Consider the following 19,872-nt stretch of genomic DNA (forward strand, 5'->3'; position numbering starts at 1 on the left):
GGTTTACACTAATGGGATGCCCACAGTCCCGGTGGTACTGGATGGCTTACACTAATGGGATACCCACAGTCCCGGTGGTACTGGATGGTTTACACTATAGGGATGCCCACAGTCCCGGTGGTACTGGAAAAGATTTGTTCTCTGGTTCAGAATAATCACAAGCTACAGTGATTGGTCCAAAGGGGAGAATGTAGTCTAGGCTAGGTGAAGGAGGGAAATTCATCCTTTCTAAGAATTGTGAGTCAAAAGTTATTCATTCTTTCCTCAGATGTCAGCACTGATTCTGTCCCAGCTTAATAAGGAAGAGCCCTCTAAGACAGAATGGTGACAGGAAACGGCAAACACTACTTACAGTAATAAGGAGCCAACACAGTAGGCACTGTCCACAGCCAGCCCCCACTCACGCTTTCCCGCTGCAGTCAATACGCTTTCATCCCTTCTCAGCCCACTGCGCCCTTCTGTCCTCACATGCTTAAAAACAAAAGACGCCTGGCAGACGCGGGAAGCCATATACTGCTGGGCTATGATAGGGAAAGGCATTTGCTATATATACGCTTGTAATTCTTTCATTTATTTGGAATTGGGAATTGCTGTGCTGCCCAGGCTGGCCTCAGACTTGAGGCAATTCTCCTGCTTCAACCTCCCAAGTGTTAGGATTCCAGGTATGAGTTAACATACTCAGCTTCTAAAAGTTCATTTTTAAAAAACCAACTAAAAACTCATAAAAAAAAATAAATAACCTAAGAGAAATTATCCAAAGCAGCAACAATCAGAATTACGCACAGGTCTCTGTGGAGTTTGCTGAAGCACAGTTACTCACCCGGAAGTGCACTGTGTCTGTATTCCATCTTGTGCTGGGGGTTCTTCCTGAAACAGAAAAGGAGGCAAAGATAGGACAGAGCTCTCCAGAGACAAGGAAGTGCTATGAGAATAAAGCAGCATGCCCAGTACCCTACAGATAAAGTTAGGGCCCAAGAGCATCTTACGAAAGGATGTGTCGCCATCCCCTGCTCCCGCCTCCCTTCTTCCCTCTCCTCTGCTTCCTCCCTCTCCTTCCGTATCAGGCGTGTGCTACTCTGCCCAGCAGGATTTGCCTTTCGTTACAGTATTTACTGTGTGCACCCATGCCAGGTTAGCACCTCTGGACTCAAGAAACGACAGTGTAGAGAGAGGGCAGACAAAGTAATAAACTAGATTTAAGAGCTCCCTAATAATCAGATAAATAAATCTTCTACCTATTAAGATACAGCACCAGTGTAAAAATGTTCTTTTCTATCAGCTAAAACCTGTACACTTTGTAAAAATGTTCCATAATAAAGTTATATCTTTAAAGGACTATGATTTTTCTCTTCTGTGCCTCTGAAATTACTAAATAAAATAAATAATTTCTAATTATATGGAACCATCTGATTTATAAACAGTTGTTTCCTGGTTTTTAGCATTACCTAATATTTTATGTTTGTTCCAAGCATTTTCCTTATTCCACACAATTGGAAGTCATTATTAAGTAATGAGATTTAGAAAACTACAATGTCATTGCATGTAAGTTATAATGAGTTCTATTTGATTTTAGATCACTTAGTTAAATTATAGCTAACTTGACTAGCATATTGAACAACACAAATTAAAAAAAAGAAAGAAAAGAAAAAAAAAACACAGTACCCTGCCCACGCAAGAGCAATTTAAACTCCCACCATAAGACATCCTCTACAGACTTTTAAGAAAAGTAAAAACTCTGTAGACAGGAATGTCACTATTGAAAGGAGGGTAGGGATTACCACGAGGAACACCCGCTCAGAATCCTGGCCCACACACCCTCTGACCAACTAAGCCTCAGTTTCCCTGCTGAAGAAGACTGACAACAGAGCCCACACCAGGTGAGGCTGAGCTTGGTGGGAGGAGAGGCACTGCCGGGATCAGTTCCAGCATCAGGCAGACTTCTGCAGGCCAGCCCTGTGCCAGGTGTCTGTGCCATTTCCTTGATGCTAATGCTCCTTTCCACAACTGTTCCTGCAGGCGAACATTACACAGTGTAAGTGCGTGACTGTACAGCTAATTAGGGTTGAAACTGCACAGGCTTGAGGGCTGGAAACGAGTCTCCCCAAGACCGTAGTTGGGGTAATTGCCCTAAAGCTGACCTTCTGCTGGAATGGAAAGTTCAAGCTTGATGAAAGAAGAATGAGACCACTGCCCTGTGCTCCAGGAGCTACACACGCAAAGCTTCAGCAGGTCTTCCCCGCTGAGCACGCTGGTGCACGTGACCAACTTGTAGACTCAGTTCTCCTTAGGACATCAGTGCCGAGCATCAGGGACCAGGAAACAAGGGAAATAAGGCACTGACACCAAAGAGCTTCCTCCTTCATCAGGGAAAGAGATTCTGGCAGCTCAGGAGGTCTGTCGGGTTTTATTTAAAAAAATTCAATCCCACAAAAATAAGAATAAGCCACGGACAAATATTCCTCTCCTCTTTCCTCTCTTATCACCCCCTTCTGTCCCCTCTGTCCCTCTGTCCCTCCCTCCCTCCCTCCCTCCCTTCCTTTTTTCTTTTTTAGAAGTACTAGGGATCGAGCCCAGGGACTTGAGCATGCCAGACAAGTACTCTAACCACTGAACTATAACCCTGACTGGTAAGTATTATTTTCTACACGGATCACTTATTATTTTATTATTTTCTGAAGTCACTTGAAACTTAAAGGTTTTTTTTTTCTTTTTCCTCTTAATAACAGTTGAGCGAGCGAGATCACTGGAAAGTTAAATATGGTCTTCGTTGTTTATCATTTGAGTGTCCTTCAGCGTTCGGCTTAGAAATTCCAAGTATGTAACTGTTAGGCTTTACAACAAATGGTGCAGGTGAACCAAAAGCTACAGGCTGCCTGACACAGGCTGGCAGGCCAAGAGGTGAACAGGACTGCCATTTTCAAACGGAAGGCGAAGATGCAGTGTCATAAGATGGGGTGCAGTGACCAGCACTGTGGCTCTGCGATCTCTCCTGCATCTGGTCACTTCCCCCATCCTCCCTTCCCTGGCCCTCTCTACTGATGGCTCTGAGGAGCAGCTTCCGTTTCCTCTCCAACCTGGCTATCTTCAGAGGGCTCTCTGCAGTTATAAGACAAACTCCTAGCCGGGCGGTGGTGGCACACGCCTTTAATCCCAGCACTAGGGAGGCAGAGCCAGGTGGATCTCTGTGAGTTCGAGACCAGCCTGGTCTATAAGAGCTAGTTCTAGGACAGGCTCCCAAACCACAGAGAAAGCCTGTCTCGAAAAAAAAAAAAAAAAAAAAAAAAAAAAAAAGACAAACTCCTTTTCTGGTAGCTTGACCAATGCTGCAGGCCAACACCCAGGGGTTCTGCACTGATTTTTCTAGTGGGTTCCTGAAGACAGGACAGCACAGGGATCCACGACTTCTAAAGCCACAGACTCAAACAGAAACTTTCCAATGACCCTACCCCTCTAAGCACTGGGACATGAGCAACTACCAGGGAGACAGTTTCCCTGGCACCTGCATGCTGCATGGGCTCCAAGACCTATGTCTGGTTAAATGAAGGCCGCTCAGTATTGAGTCCTCTGTGACCCAAGGATAACATCAAGGTGATTGAGGAAACAAGAAAGGCTGCACACTCTCAACTCTCTTGTCCATTTCGTTTGTAACATCTCGGAGCAGTAAAGCAAAGAAATAAATGGGACACACATAGGGGAGAAAAAGAAGTCAAACTACCCCTCTTTGTAAGTGACACAGTCCTCTCTTTAAGAAGTCCTACACCTCCAGCTGAAGACATAGAGGGCAGTTTCAGCAAAGTGGCAGACATAAGAGCAGCTTTTCTACACACCAAAAGCGACCCTGCAGAGAAAGAAGTCAGGAGATAACCCACGCACAGCAGCGGGGAAAAGTGAGAAACAGCCCCAGTGTAGAGAGGCAGACAGCTCTCACTTAAATGGACATTTTTAGGGCTTTTCCAGTGAGAAAAGACTTAAGTTTTTAAGACAGAAAAAAACTGACAGGATTAAAGAAAAAAGACAAACATACGAGTTAAGAGGTTTAAAAATTCGGAAGAATTTTTGTTACTGAGACAATCTGGACAGCACATCACATGATCTGACAACAGAGGGAACTAGCTGGAGCATCTGCAGATGCAAACGAGCCCTGGTGTGTTCAGTAACAATGGGCACAGGCGGCAACTCCAGGGGCCGTGCATTCAGTCAGCAGTCTGCACTAAAGCTCGCTGGGTTCGGGATTACTTTCTTCTGTAGTTTGGTTAAATTCAAGTCTATTCACTCATTAAACCAGGTTTTAAAATACCAACAATCTTTTCTGTCAATGTAATATGCTTGCTGCCTGGTTGGGGAGACATTCCGATAAAGACAGACTGTGGTATGGACAGGTCTGCTCTAGCTGACACAGGGGCAGGGCGACAGTGTGGACGTGCAGGAGGGAGGCTCTGCCTGATACAGGGGGAGGGTGACAGTGTGGACGTGCGGGGGGAGGCTCTGCCTGACACGGGGAGGGGGAACAGCAATGTGGATGTGCAGAGGGAGGCTCTCATGTTCTTCAGCTGCCACTGAGTTCTGGGCATTGCCAAGAGGGGTGGATTAGTGGGAGTTGAGGAAGCAGACAGAAGCAGAGATAACATCCCCAATCCACTTATATATCACATCTCAGAGTCTTCATAGAGTATGTATTGGAGTATCTTATAAATTAATCTGTGTATTTTAGACAGAAATACAGAAAAGCTTCGGGTACCTATAAAATTGATAACAATTTAGAATTATCGGAAAGAAAATCTGTGTTCTACATAAATTTAATGAAAATTATGCTGCAGGCTTAAGACGGAGAGCCGTTCCAGTCACTTGGTCTCACCTGGCTGAGAAGCGCTGAGGGAGGAGGGAGGAGGGCGGCCACAGGCTGTCTCCTTACCTGTAACAAGACGCCCCATAGGGACACTCAGGCCTGTCACCAGCTACACCTCCATCTGTGTCTTGGACGTCTCCATAGTCACTATCACCAGGGTGGCTGAAGTGTTGAAAATGGAGAGGGTTCTTCCTGTGAGGGGATAAACACAGTCAGAAGAAAAATCACAGAAGTTATGGGTCTGTAGTCGCTGTAGTGAAACCAAGCGATGCCGGATTATTCCAGAAGGGAACCAAAGCCTATGCCGCTGATGTAAACACAGAAGACACCTCCATGCCATGTGGGTGAGCAACTTGACAGAGTTGTTGGAAAATGATCCAGGAATGGAGTCCTGTGAAGAGAATTCTGGGTGCTTGTGAGAAAACCCCAAGAAAACAAGACAAGAGTCTTGTGACTTCCGTTTCTTCAAACACAGAATTGTTCTTGGAATGTGTTTCCACGTTCCTCCCAGGGGAACAGACCGGAGCGAGTCTCCTTCAATTTACTCACTATTGCTGCTGCCATTTAATTAGATGTTTACTCTATCCTTTCTGTGCCTCTGTGAGAACCTGTTTCCATGTGTGGCTTCTCCTTGTATCTGTGCACAGCTTGAACACATGGAACTTTACTCAGGGACCTTTCTTAACCCCCAGAGTACAGCTGTCTGGGCTCTGAATAAGGCTGGCTATTGCACGAGACTTTAGGTCACCTCATTTATTGGCTCCGTTCTCCCAGGTCCCATGGCCTCTAGAGTGGTGACAGCTAGTCAGCACAGGACTCCCAGGGAAACATCAGTTCCTAGTGTCACATGACAAGTCGTGTACAACGGCATTTTATGAACATTACATCATTCACATAGGTATACAACAAATACAAGTATCTGTGGCCTTTGAAGGTTTCTGTATCCTCTGCTAAGATAAACGCATTACCGACACTCCAGAGGGACCTGTGTTTCCTTTCTAATCATTAATCTCATTTGACTACATGAAGTATTCTGTTCTGTCTTCTAAAGGCAGCCGATCTCTTTAGTTCAGGCTTCTCCTCTGCTCTTAGATGTATTACCAGAGTAGGAGAGCCATCTCTTCACGTGTGTTCACCCTGGTAGAAATGTATTTCTAGAGTAAGAGAGCCATCTCTTCATGCGTGTTCTCCCTGGTACAAATGTAAAGTGAGAAACCAGAAAAGTACGTTTATTTAAAATAATAGTAATATACCTTTTCACGTTTTACAAATAACATCGTTTAACAGCTTTTAAAAACTCACCTTTATATTTTTATTTGTGTGTGTGTGTGGTGTGTGTGTGTGTGTGTGTGTGTGGTGTGTGGTGTGTGTGAGTGTGTGTGTATGTGTGTGTGTGGTGTGTGTGAGCGTGTGTGTGAGCGTGTGTGTGTGAGTGTGTGTGGTGTGTGTGTGAGTGTGTGTGTGGTGTGTGTGTGTGTGTGTGTGTGTGTGGTGTGTGTGTGTGTGTGTGTGTGTGTGTGTGTGTGTGTGTGTGTGTAAACCACGGCACACATGTGGAGCTCAGAGGACAACTTGTGGGAGTTCATTCTTTCCTCTGACTATGTGTGTTTTAGGGATCCAACTCAGGTCATAGGCTTGGTGGCAAGAGCCTGTGCCCACTGTCTTGGTTAGCTTTCTGTTGCTATGGCCAACCACTATGATGAAAAGCAACCTGGGGAAACAGGGTTTGTTCCCACCCACAACACAGGTTACACTCCATTGCTGAGGGAAGCTGGGACAGAAACCTGGAGGCAGAACCTGGATTAGAGGCCATGGAGGACACTCTTGCTGGCTTGCTCACTCCTCAAGGCTTGCTCAGCCTGCTTTCTTGTATAACTCAAGACCACCTACTCAGGGTTGACACTGCCCACAATGTGCTGGGCCTCCCCACCTCAGTCAATCAAGAAAATGTTCCACAGGCCTGCCTACAGTCCAACCTCATGGAAGTATTTCTTTTTTTCCAATTGGGGTTCCCTACTCTCAGATGATTCTAGCTTGTGCCAAGCTGACAAAATAATAATAATAATAACAACAATAACAATAAATAAACCATCCAGCACAGCCACTGACACGTCCCACTGACCCTTAAATAACTGCTTAGCTCCCATATAAAATTTGTGCATCTGGCTTTTCTTCCTTGTTCTGTATCTGATCAGTAGTAACAACAATGCTCTGTGGTCTCTAGGGAACTCTACTGTGTGCTTATGACAATTACATTCTAAATATCATAATATTGCAGAAAAACGGATGAGCTGCAAACCATGTTCAGTGAGAGAGCCAGACCCAGAGGAACAAATGCTGCACTTTCTCCTATGTGCATCCTAGAGTCAGGCAGGGAACAAATGCTGCACTTTCTCCTACATAGATCCTAGAGTGGGGGCAGGGAACAAATGCTGTGCTTTCTCCTACATAGATCCTAGAGTGGGGGCAGGGAACAAATGCTGCACTTTCTCCTCTGTGCATCCTAGAGTCGGGCAGGGAGGAGGTCATTTGGTCATTTAATGACAAAGGGCAGAAAGCGGGAGACAGATCTTAAAGGAGAAGTGGAAAGAGAGACAGTAACTTAATAAATGCGAGAGAAAAGTGAGACACAGGTTGTTTGGGAAGGAAAGGGAATCAGCCAGTTGGGGGAAGGGGTAAAGGAACACAGAGAGCCGGATATGATGGCACACACACACACACACACACACACACCTTTAATTCCAGCACTCAGGAGACAGAGGCAGGAGGATCTCTGTGAGTTTGAGGGCAGGCTGGTCTACATAGCAAGTTCCAGGACAAGCAGGGCTATTCTATATCCAGGGAGATCCTGTCTCAAAAAACAAAAAAAGTGCATGGAAGACAACAGAAGAGGATAAATTAGAATAAATTACACTAACAGATATGTGAAAATATTATAATAAAACCCATTACTTTGCATATATTTTAAAAATTGAAACACAAAACAAAGAGGAACGTAAAGTTAGAAAATACAGAGACCTGGGATATTATCCACTTGAGAGAGTGGAGCGGTTGAAGAGGCTGAAGAAGAGCCAGACTTTTGATGATTTTATAGCTATGGATCTGTGTGGCTACATGGGTTTATCTCAAACTCACTGTGCCATTCTTCCCTCTTCTTTATAAACATCTCCCCTCTGTTACAAATATATTTTGATTTAAACATTTTTCAGACATTCTTTATTTCAAAATTAATAGTTACTGCCTAAAGCTGAGTGATTACAACTAACATACCATTATAAAGTACAGGTGAATGAATTATTACTCCTTTTAATGAAATGAAAGGACAGTGTTGAATACTGCCATTCATTGAATTATGTCCCCTTCAAATCTCCTACATTGTACTAATCTCCAATATCCCTGTGAGAGAGATAAGGAAGGTTAAGTGAGGCCATAATGCTGGGCTTTGACACAAACTGATTGGTATCTGCCTAGGTGAGGAAGAGACACCACCAGGAAAACGGCCTACAGAGAAAAAGCACCAAGAAAACAACCACCTTCGCAGCAAGAAGAGAAGCCAGGCCTGCAGACTCTGAAGGCTAGCACTTGTAGTGTCCAGAACTGAGAGAAGGTAAATCTGTTACTAAAGCAAGCCCGTCTGCAGGTTTGTGTTACAGCTGCCTTAGCCAGCTAACGCAGGCACAGAATAGTGTCTTTCAAAATTCAAAGTAATAGATAGCTTAGATTTTGCTGTAGATTTTTACACTGTGTTCTAGGCTTAAGGACATCCCACAGACAACAACATCATGTCTAAATTTAAAACTCGGAGCTGCTGAAACTGAAAAATATCATTACTCTAATGCTAAAAGATCATCACTCTAATGCTAAAATATCATTACTCTAATGCTAAAATGGCAATGTGTTTTAACGAGGAGTAACCCGAGTGTGAGGCGAACAGAGTGTGCGGTGTGTGCACTTTGTGCACACCAGCATGGGGACGCACTACACAGGCACAGACTGACAAGAGGAATGGCTAACAACAGAAACAGACTGATTAGCAAGTGCTGCTATAAACCCATGGTCTAAAACTAAGATTATAATTTAAATGCATGAAATATGAACTCATAAAAATTTCATTTTTCTAATTTTCAAAGCAGAAAATTTTCTACTTTGTGGAAAAATGTAAATAGACATATAACACAATGCCTAAACACAATCTAAAATTATCTGAGTAGATGGGTACAATAACTATTTTAAAATTATCTCTTTAAAATTAAGACATTAAATAAGCAGTATTTAAGTCTGTGCGATTCAGTTTTTAAGTCTGGATTCCCTGGTATTCAGGTCCTTGCATTAGTCAGCATGTCTACACATAAAACATTTAATTCCCTGCTGTATATCTTAAAAGCTCCTGGCAGGATTTCCCAGAATGCACAGTGGGAAACTGCAAGCCGGTAGAACCGCACTTTAGCACGCCACCCTAAGGCAAGGGTTTACTAATCTCTTACACCAGCACTGAAGCACCTCACTCTAAGGCAAGGGTTTACCAATCTCTTACACCAACACTGAAGCACCTCACCCTAAGGCAAGGGTTGACCAAACTCTTACACCAGCACTGAAGCACCCCACCCTAAGGCAAGGGTTTACCAAACTCTTACACCAGCACTGAAGCACTGGGCTGAAATGACCTGGAGGTCGCGGTACCTGTAGCAGTTAGCCCCATACATGCAGGACGTCCTCCGGACTTTGCTTTCTTCTGAGCAGCCTATAGAGTCAGCAGCCATGGTGTGCGAAGCACCAGGACTGCCGGGAGCAGAGGTGGACTCAGGATGCAGTCCTGGCGACGTCTGGACGCTTGTGTGACTCTCAGGATGGCTCACTGTCTCACCCTCGTCATTGGCTGCTGCTTTGCTGATGGCTTTGTGTCTGGAGACCTCATCAAGCTCCTCTACTAAAATCGCGCTGTTCGGTTCGTTTGTCTTCACAGTATCCATATCTGTGTCACTTAATGTGACTGAAGACAATGATTCTGGGACTTCCTGTAAAAGAAATCCAGAAAAGGCATCAGTTAAAAAAAGAGAACTTTAAAAAAATATACGAAAATTAATGTTTAAGATGACAAAAACACAAGTTCTAGGATACAAAAAGTTACTGAAGGCACCATTTTCTGGGGTTAGTTTAGAAACTTTTTAACAATTTGTAGTTCTTACAGTATCAATTTATAACTATAAGGACACTCTCTTTCCTGTCACATAATCTAACTCAAAAAGCTCTTAAATGTGATACTTACTTCTCCCTAAATAATGGAACTTTCCACATGGCAGAATGGTCAAGCTGGTTGATGTCTGCTATCACCAATTGAAGAAAGCAAGCAACTTTCCTTTGAGACGGTCTGTTAAGTGTCAGTTTATCAAGTAAGCCCTAGAGAGCTGACAACCACCGTCTTGTTAAGGGATGAAACAGACAGCCGCCCTCTGACACTGATCTTCTACACCCATAGACTGCGCTCTCACCTCTCAGCAAAGTGGCTTCTTTTCACAGAGAACTACAACTGGTCAGAAAGCCGAGAATAAGCGACTGTGGAGAGCCCAACCTTAAACGGGAAAGCTACCACACGGTCTCTGTACCCCTGGCGCAGGAACGCTGCACCCACGGAGATCTAACACATGGTCCCTGCACCCAAGGCGCAGGAACGCTGCACCAAGGGGATATTCTAATACTTCCGGAATGCCTTTTTAACTTGTACTGGCCACCAGCATGACGAGTAGCCTCATCTCAGGAAACAATCACTTAAGTACTCCTCTTCCTGGGGAGTAGAAACATTGCTCATCTGAACTCAAGTGTCCTTGTTAGCCAAGTCACAGATATGAGGAACACAAGCAGACACACATGAATGTTCTCACCTCCATTTCTAAGGAAGGAGGGTCTGTTGGCTGCCATCTGGTGGAAGCTCATTTTAGCACTAATAGATAGCTAATAGTTCAAACTTCTTGACATTTTCACATGACTTCTTTTAGACTAATTATTTAAATGGCTCAATATTTTTAAAAGACACTGTAACTTGGAAATACTATCCATTCTGGCTAACTATGTTCTCCACGGAATGCGGTCTTACCATGGCCCTGCACACCAGCAGACGGTCTAGGGAAAGCACTCACTTGCTGTCTCTCGTAACTTACACCTGGATGGTGGCGTTTAGGCTACATCCCTCTATACCATACGTTCTGATCCCAAGCCTCTCTACCACACCCCCAATCCCATCCCCTTCCAACAGGACCAACAGGCACAGCCAACACTGGAACTCAGGGACAGGAGCTGAGAAGTCCTGATCCTACTGCCCACTCGACAGCTCTCCCCAATTTCCTTCATTCCTGTTCAGCAGTGGGTGAGGAGTCTGCCAGCTGAGCAAATAGTCAAAACTGTGTTAGATTATTGTTCTTGTGGTACTTCTAGGCTCTACACGTCATTTTCCATCCTTAGAAAGGAAGGACGTGACTCCTCAGAAACACCACACTTCCCTAGGCCTTAGAAGCTCCCGGCTTCTCGGGTATCTTTGTGCAAAGCCTGGGGGTGAAAAAGCAGATGATTCTCACGCCTTTCAACAAGCCCCACAGGAAAGGGGTATTCTCACTGCTAGGGTTCCTTCAAACATGGGATATTCATAGTATTGTTCCAGCATCCAGCCACAGCAAAGCTTGGGGAAAACAATCCCACTCATTTTATTAGCCAATTTATTTCAGAACAAAGAGATACACTGGAAAGTGATAAAATCAATTAGAACACATCCTTTCTATAAAATATGTAGAGATGAAAGTGGCATGACTAAGGACTGCTATTAGAGGGGTTTATTTTTATTTATGTAGTGTAGGGGTGGTGCTTGCATGTCCACATAGGCATACACAGAGATCAGAGCAAGATAGTGGATGTGGTTCTCTCTAGTCTTCACACTAGAGCTCAAAACAGGATCTTCTAGACTAGGCTGGTTGGCCAGAGAACTTTCCAGATCTGCCTGCCTCCTCCCTCCAATGCTGGGGTCACAGGCAAGTGAGGCTGTGTTTGGCTTTTCGTGTGGGTACTGGAGATGTGAACTTAGGTTCTCTGCTTTCATGGTAAGAGTTCTTACCCACTGGGCTTCCTCCTTGCCCTCTAGGACGTGTCAACTAAAGAACAACATTCTTCTATGACGACATTTAAAGTTTTACATATTCTACCACACCACCTCTTATCAAAGATTTTGAAGCAGATAATGATTATTCCAGAGACCCACAGTCAGTCAAAATGCAGAGAGCAAATGACAGTGGGTGCCGAAACCCCACTCCTAACCTGAAGGCTCAGGGTAAGCCATGGAAGAGGGGGCAGAAAGCCTTTAAGAGTGAGGGGCCCAAAACACAAAACATCTGCTATAAGACAATGTCTTCTAGACATGGCAGGGAGGGTGTACCTACCAAACCTCAACAACGTAGTCTAAATGAGACCTGCATAATGAAAACACCATTTGATAAGCCAATACAGATGAAGGAAATCTAACAAGACCCCACCCGTAGATAAAGAGCTGCCACAATCAACTGCCACTGAGAGAGGGAGACTCCATTTTCTCCAGGATGAGTCCTCTGATGGTCATCCAGTCCCAAAGGAGAAGCCTAAACACAGGAACACATAAGCAGCACGGGGTGTACTCAGTAGGTTGTGTGTGTGCCTAAGAGTTTAACGAGAAAATTAAAGAGGAAGGGGTCATAAATTTAAGTGGGAGTAGGGGAAGGGATAGAAATACTTACTCAAGTATTGAACTCTCAAAAAATTTAAATTAAAAATATTCTCTTAGCCAAGGGCGGTCACACACACCTGTCATCCAAGTCCTTGGAGGCTGTGGCAGAGGGACCAAGTTATAAGCCAAGCTAAGTTACAGAGCGAAACCATGTCAGAAACGAATACAACATCTCTATATATGCATGTGTGAGCATTTCCTGGGTAAATCCCGATGAATATTGTGTAAGGCTACAAAAGTCAGTACAACCATAGAACTGAAGGATGAGGCACATGGAAGTCTTCATCTTTAATATATATGCTTCTGGACATCCTATTTTGGTAATAAGCATGTATTATTCTGCTATTTAAAAATGAAAAACTAAAGAGAAATGTATAATATCATAGTTCAACTTTCTGTAGTTCTAAGAAACAAAGAAGAATGTGTTTTACTGAAAAGTAAACTTTAGTTCCTCACCAGGAACATGCACACGTTCTGATTTAGAGAGAAAGGAACATCAAAATCCCAGGTGTCAATATTGTCAATGAGGGGATTCCAAATAAGACAGATAGCTGGGCATGGTGGCATATACCTTTAATCCTAGCACTTGGGAAGTAGAGGCAGGCAGATCTCTTTGAATTCGAGGCCAGCCTGATCTACGTTGTAAGTTATAGGAGAGCCAGGGTTATGTAGGGAGATCTGAGATACCCCGTCCCCCAAAAAATCAAATGAGACATGAAAGTTGGAAATCATAATGCTCTTTATGGAGCTCATGCAATATTAATATATAGCAGCCTTGGCATTCAAGAATTTAACATTCTTGGTTTCAATTATTTATAAATGATCCCAAATCCATTACATGCAGTAATTTTTAAGTTTGCTGATACATAAATTTGAAATGTGCCAATTTCAAAGCTCATGGGCTTAAGCAAGACAGTACCTGGGGTGGGGGTGGGGGTAAGGGAACAGGAAAAATGGAAGGTGTGCCTATGGCAAGTAGGAGAATGAGAACTTCAGTTTCACCTCGCACCCCTGCTGTTCACTAAGATTTGATGGACACGTAAAGGGTTAGGCATGGGAGGCTGGAGAGTCATGGTAACAGTAGAAAGATCACCTACAAAGTAAAAGACTATGTGCTTGAGACTGGAGATCCTGGGGCTAGTGGTCCTTTGAGGAAGACAGAATGCACTCTTAAGACTATTACTAAAATAGCTCGGCAACTTGTCTAGTAAGCACTTCCCTGCCCTCTGTCATCTGAAGCTTTAATGTATTGTAAGAGGTAAGATAAAGAACTGCCCTCTAACATAAATCCAGCAGGGTTGAGCTGCTGTTTCCAAGATGCTCTTGGCAGGAACGTCTGTGCTGATAAGGTGCCTGAAAGTCCTGTATCAATCCCATTAACATTTCTGGGGGAATAATGGAAAAACCCCAGCCTCATACCCAAGCCTCAGACTGAGAGTTCAAGCACTAGCGAACTACTGCTTCCTAAGGTCCATTCCCTGGAACTGAAAACCTAACTGAGATCTACCTGTGAGCTCTCTGCCGTACTTTCTCCCTACACATTATCTATCTATCCCAGCTGGAAACAGGAACCTGTCTTTCATGCCTCCTCCTTTCCCCTGCTCCAGTGTCCAGACACTGAGCACTGAAGTTCTGCGTCCTAGGTACTTTCCCAGTGCAATGTCTCTCAGTCCTTAAGGGGCTCAAAGTCTCTGCATTTCCTAATCTTGTCAATACAATCGTCATTTTACCCTGTCTCTTCCAATCTCTCTCTAGAAAGCTAAAAGGACCTCAGTGGCCAATGCATTTTTAGTTCCTCTTCCTGTGAAGGTCTCTACTGCTGGCTTCAATTTTCAATGAATGCCCTTCCTTGTATCCAAACTTCTGAGGACAACATTTGTCTGACTGTCCCTTATTCAAAATGTTTAAGACCAGAAATGCTTAAGATTTCTGAGTTTTTGAAGTTTGGAATATTTGTAAAGATTTACAGTTGAGCATCAATATCTGAAAGTATCCAAAGTCCCAAGTGAGTTGAGAATCCTGTCAGTATGGAAAAAGTTTCAATTTTATTTACTTTGGGATTAGGGATTCTCAATATGTATTTGCTCTCCCTTGCTTTCATACTTAGCCTGTCATCTACCTGGGACCTTGTAACTTTCTATGACCAAAAAATACAGTAAAAATGACCAATTCTAGCCCTGGGCCTTAAAAGACCAGGCAGCTTTTAATTTTACCCTCTTGGAATTCAGCTGTCGGATAAAGGTATTCAATCTCAACTACCTACGGTAACCGGAGGGAGGAAGGCCCAGCCAGCTTCCACATAGTCCGTCAGTCCTTGTAGAGGCACCATTCAGGGCAGCAAGGTCACTTGGAATGAACCCACCTTGGCTAATACCAAAAATGTGTCATAAAAGAGGTGTCTCACCAAGCCCAGCCAACTCAGAATTGTGTGAAATAAGAAGTTATTGTGCTAAGTGATTAAGTGTAGGGCTTGCTTTGATTACAGCAAGAGATAACTAATAATTTTGTGATAGTATTTTGCAGAAGTTGTTTTTATTGTGCTTCCTTTTGTGACAGTTTTAATTAGATTACATAAAAGAAACACTGTTGTCTCAGTGTCTGTGCTATTGGAACAGAGTATCACAGCCCAGGCCATGTATAAACCACAGAATGTATTCTCTCAGTTTGGAGTACCGGAAGGCACAGTAAGCTGCGACATCTGATATGGGAATTCCTACTCTGTCCTCATAGGGCAGAAGAGAAGGGAGGACAAATGTGTTCTGACGGAGGCACAGCAGGATGTGCACTGTGTCCTCTTGTGACAAAAGGGCAGAGAGAGTGTACCGGCTCTTGTGGGCTTGTCTAGCAATGTGAGTTCACTCACGAGCGTGGAGCCTACTGATCAAGCACCTGCTAATGCAACTGCACAGGGAGAGTATGATTTTTAGATTTAGGTATCAACATAGAATTTTATAGGAGACATAAGGTTCAAACCATAGCAGTGTCCTTTTCATTGACTCAAGATCCCTCACTGTGGCCATAAACTGGACAGATGTGCAGCCTGTAAGGATGCAGTAAACCCATGAGGACTGACAAAGTCCTGGACTATAAACAATTAGTGTCGTGAAGAGAGAAGTACTAGCCACAACACTCGCTCACAGCCTAACGCACACAGCAGGAAAACCCACTGCACACAAAAGCATCCACTTTGGCCACCAGAGCTCCTGAGCAGCGTGATGTTGGGCTTCAGTTTCCTCCAGGTGCAGAAGGAAGGCTGGTGCATCAACAGCTGTCCTTGAGGGCTTGTTCAAATGGCAGGAGTACACTTAAGGCACTAATTATACACAGGCCATGGACTACCTGAGTCAGATCTCAGGAAAGGGGTCAGAAAGGATTTCTGCCCATTCTCTCCACTTCATTTTCCAGCCTTTCTTGGGGAAATGTTTACAGTTCTGGACTGTGATCTTGTAATCTGCATATTAGACTAGACGGGCCAGCCAACCTTTTGTTTTCTCACGATGAATTTGTCTCCCTGTTCTTTGCTGTGCTAGCCCATCAAGATTGGATGCTCCCCAGCGCTAAGAACTAAGACAGAAACTGGGCACACATAGAGGGTGAGCTTGGCCAAGTCTGGCTTGGGTCTTCAGCCTTGTCCTCTGGCTCAACTTTACTAGAGCCCAGCACAGAGGTTATGACAGTTTGGGCCTCTTCTCTACTAAACAAAGAAAGTAAAGCTCCCTCAGGACCCTCACGGGAAGAACAACTGTAGAGCTTACAGTCCCTCCTGTATCTATTATGCTCCCTTGATGTCATCAAAACCTCACAAACGCCTTAACTAACTGGGATCTGCTTACTCCTTCTCTCTTACTTATTAGCTAACAAGATATTTCTTAAAGTTTTCTTATAATTATCAAAGTTAGTCAGTATGAAACATATTAAAACATCTCTTTGAAACTAAATATTTCTTGTAAAATAGGCAAAGTGAATTGGTATGCTCACTGTTCAAAATATATGAATACTAAAAGTTTATATAAGACAAGCTGCATTTTAGAAGATTTAACAGCAAATATATATGAGCCAGAATTCATCTTGTTTTGATTTCTTACACTTGACTCCGTTAGTAAACAAAGACATTGAGTCTTAGAGAACAGATCCACTTCTCTGGCTGGAGAGCGGCTAGGGAGAGTCTACTCTTTCCCTAGGGAAGGTGCTGTATGAGTCTGACCTCTGGGAAGCTGGTGACATTCCCTGACTCAGTGTACCCTCCACCAGGGCAGGACCTGCCTGGCTTCCTGAGACTAAGAGGCCCACAGAAGAGCTCAGTCAGCGGCCTGCAGGGCCATGAAAACTGTCACCTTCAGCTACCACTGAAAAGGAAAAAGGCCTGGGGCCACTGCTATTGATTCCTGTTAAGATGCCTCACTCTGCACAAACCCCAGGCAAGCTCAGGCTCCACAGAATCCAGCTAGAGGGAACAGGTGAGCATGATTTCCCGCTAACTGAGGCACTCACAGCATCTGATAACTGCTGGAAAAGGGAGCCGTTTTTGTCAAGGATGTGACCCTTGGTAAATCAGTCACACATCCAGGCAGCCTTCACTCCTGAGACTACACAAAGCGGACTGACGGGACTGGGGAGAGAAAACTCAGCTGTGTAGGTAGGAGAAGAAGAATGGAGAGTGTGATTATGGGAGGGGTTGAGGGATACAAAATTCCCAAAGAATAAATAAAATTATTGACTTCTTTTTTAAAAAGTCTGGCTCATGTTAATATGCTACAACTTCCAAGTTAAAAAAAATGAAAACTTCATGTAATAAACAGGCCTCATTTCTTTTTAAATATCCACCGTCAAGGAATGTCAGTTCAGCCAAACCATTCTAGAGGATTGGTACAAACGGGAAGAGGAACCAAAGGTCCGCAATCTCTGAAGAGCCACAGCAGAGTGACCACTGTGACACCCGATCCACCATTCGCTCTTCTGTCCGCCTCGTTCACAGTGGTTACATGAGGTCCACACACGACAGCAACCAGGCACTCAGAACAAAGGCCAAACTAAGACCAGAGCCAAGCGGTCTCCACCCATTCTACTCTGAGATATATTCTACAATGCAAATTCTCCCTCTGTATTAACAATTTTAATAAAGCAAAAAAGGGGGTAGGAGAGATGGCTCAGCACTTAAGAACACTGACTACTTGTTCTTCCAGAAGACCCAGGTTCAACTCCCAGCACCCACATGGCAGCTCACGAGGGTCTGTAACTCCAGTTCCAGGGGAATCTGATGTCCTCTTTAAAATATAGATAGATAGATAGATAGATAGATAGATAGATAGATAGATAGATAGATAGATAGATAGATAGATAGATAGATAGAGCTAGTTTTTAATCTATATAAGCTCAAAGAAGGGGGCAGCTTAGTTTGGTAAATCAGCACATAATTCATTCCCATCACTTGATCTTATCCAAATGGCTGAAAGGAACTAATTACTGTCTCAAATATCAGACAAAGAAAATAAACAATACACGTTTTAATCACCTCAGATGAAACAACTGGTCCTTCTTGATCAGAACTTTTACATTTTTTCCCGGGATCCTGTTCTGCTGACACACTTTCTGAATTTCCTGGCGGAATTAATCGCTTTCTCCCATGGCACGTTATGTTTACTGGGGCTTTATCTTTGCAGGCTCCTTTTCCACTCCTCTGGGCGGCAGCATCCTTATCTAACACACACACAGACACACACAAAGAACAAGAAGAAAATGACTTCCTGTATCTTCACAGGTCAATACTCCATATGACTAAAGAGGATGCAATAGCAATGACTCAGGCTGTGGCTCAGTGGGTGAGATAATTGCTGTGCAAACTAAAGGATCTGAGTTTGGATATCCAGCACCAACACGAGAAAAAGAAAAAAGGGTGGGGGTAAAGTTCTGTGGGCCTGTAACCCCAACACTTGGGGGGGCAACAAAGATAAAGATCAGTTGGGATTGATGCTGGCCAGTGGCCCACCAAGCTCCAGATCTGGTGAGAGAGATCCTATCTTGAGGGGTTACGGCCCAGTATAATAGAGATGGCCACCAGCAAAATCCAGACTTCATTGCAGTAAAGTCCACTGGGAAATACTTAGTTACACATCTCAGACAGCATTAGGTGGCACAGTGGCCAAGAACTCCAACCCCAGAGAGCAGCAGGCTCAGAGGCACTGGGCACTTTAACGGTTCACTCCAACTCCGTCTTTCATTTGCATCCGCAAAGTGGCAACTGTAAGAACTCATGGAGTCACTAGAAGTAAACGAAATAAGGGAGACCCCGACACATCTGTTACAATTTCTTAAATTCTAGCAATAATTTTCTCTGAGAAAAGCTGACAGAGTAGCCCAATGAATTTTATGTCCTGAAAGCCTACCAGCAAGTTAGAAATCCAGCCTAAATTATTAAGATATATGTAAAAAACTCCAAAACCCCAGAAAGAGAACACCCTCTGTAGACTGTAAAGAAATCTCATAACAATGGGCACTGTATCCCATATATTATCCAAAGTTCAATATAGTTGTTTACCTATATATTATAAACCAGCCTCCTGTTCAACTGTATACAATGACCCTGTCTCCTTGTCCTGTTAAACTATATATATACTACATATATATGCTCAACTGCATATATACATACACACACACACACACACACACACACACACACAAAGGCATGCTGAGTTTCCAGGGTGCTGCAGTTTTTCCATCTGAGAGCCCAGTCTACTCAATCTGGGATTTTCTGTGTTTCTGTGTTTCCATGTGTTTATATTTTCTTCATTTCTCCTCACCATCCCAGTCAGGTTCATCCCTGAGGTGTGCAGCATTCAACAACTGTCTACATTATCAACAGAACTATCTATCGCACCAAAGCAGGAGTAATACAGAGTTGTCACCTTTCATTCAGTCATTTCCCCGTTTCATTACAGTCAATCATGGAAAGTTCCAGAAATAAAGTTCATCCATTTAAAGTGCATGTTCTTCTAAGTAGTACAATGGATCTCACGATCCTGTTCCTTTTGTAAACATAAGTCTCTAGCACACTCAGACTAGTGTGTCTTCCTTATTAGACCAGCTGCTGTGCTGCAGTGCTTGCAGTCAAGCAAGCATCATTTATTTCAAATGTCTCCAAAGCACAGAATAGAGACACTGGAAAATTACTGCAAATGGAATGTTTGCAGCATCTCAAAATCATTTGTGTGTGTGTGTGTGTGTGTGTGTGTGTGTGTGTGTGTGTGTGTGTGTGTGTGAGAGAGAGAGACAGAGACAGAGACAGAGA

The 19,872-nt window shown here is 43.8% G+C and overlaps 1 protein-coding gene across 1 annotated transcript in view; it reads right to left on the bottom strand.

The window, feature by feature from the left end:
- The window catches only part of Aplf (aprataxin and PNKP like factor), a 52,389-nt gene that overhangs the window by 8,782 nt on the left and 23,735 nt on the right, over positions 1–19,872 (bottom strand). Inside the window, exons 6-9 of the mRNA XM_013352936.2 lie at positions 18,100–18,284; positions 9,527–9,861; positions 4,913–5,038; positions 821–867 (exon numbers count right to left, since the gene is read on the bottom strand). Of these exons, the coding sequence (XP_013208390.1) occupies positions 821–867; positions 4,913–5,038; positions 9,527–9,861; positions 18,100–18,284 (693 nt within the window). The remainder of the gene's footprint in view (positions 1–820; positions 868–4,912; positions 5,039–9,526; positions 9,862–18,099; positions 18,285–19,872) is intronic.

This window comes from Microtus ochrogaster, unplaced genomic scaffold (genome assembly GCF_000317375.1).
Source record: "Microtus ochrogaster isolate Prairie Vole_2 unplaced genomic scaffold, MicOch1.0 UNK1, whole genome shotgun sequence".
Lineage (NCBI taxonomy): Eukaryota > Metazoa > Chordata > Mammalia > Rodentia > Cricetidae > Microtus > Microtus ochrogaster.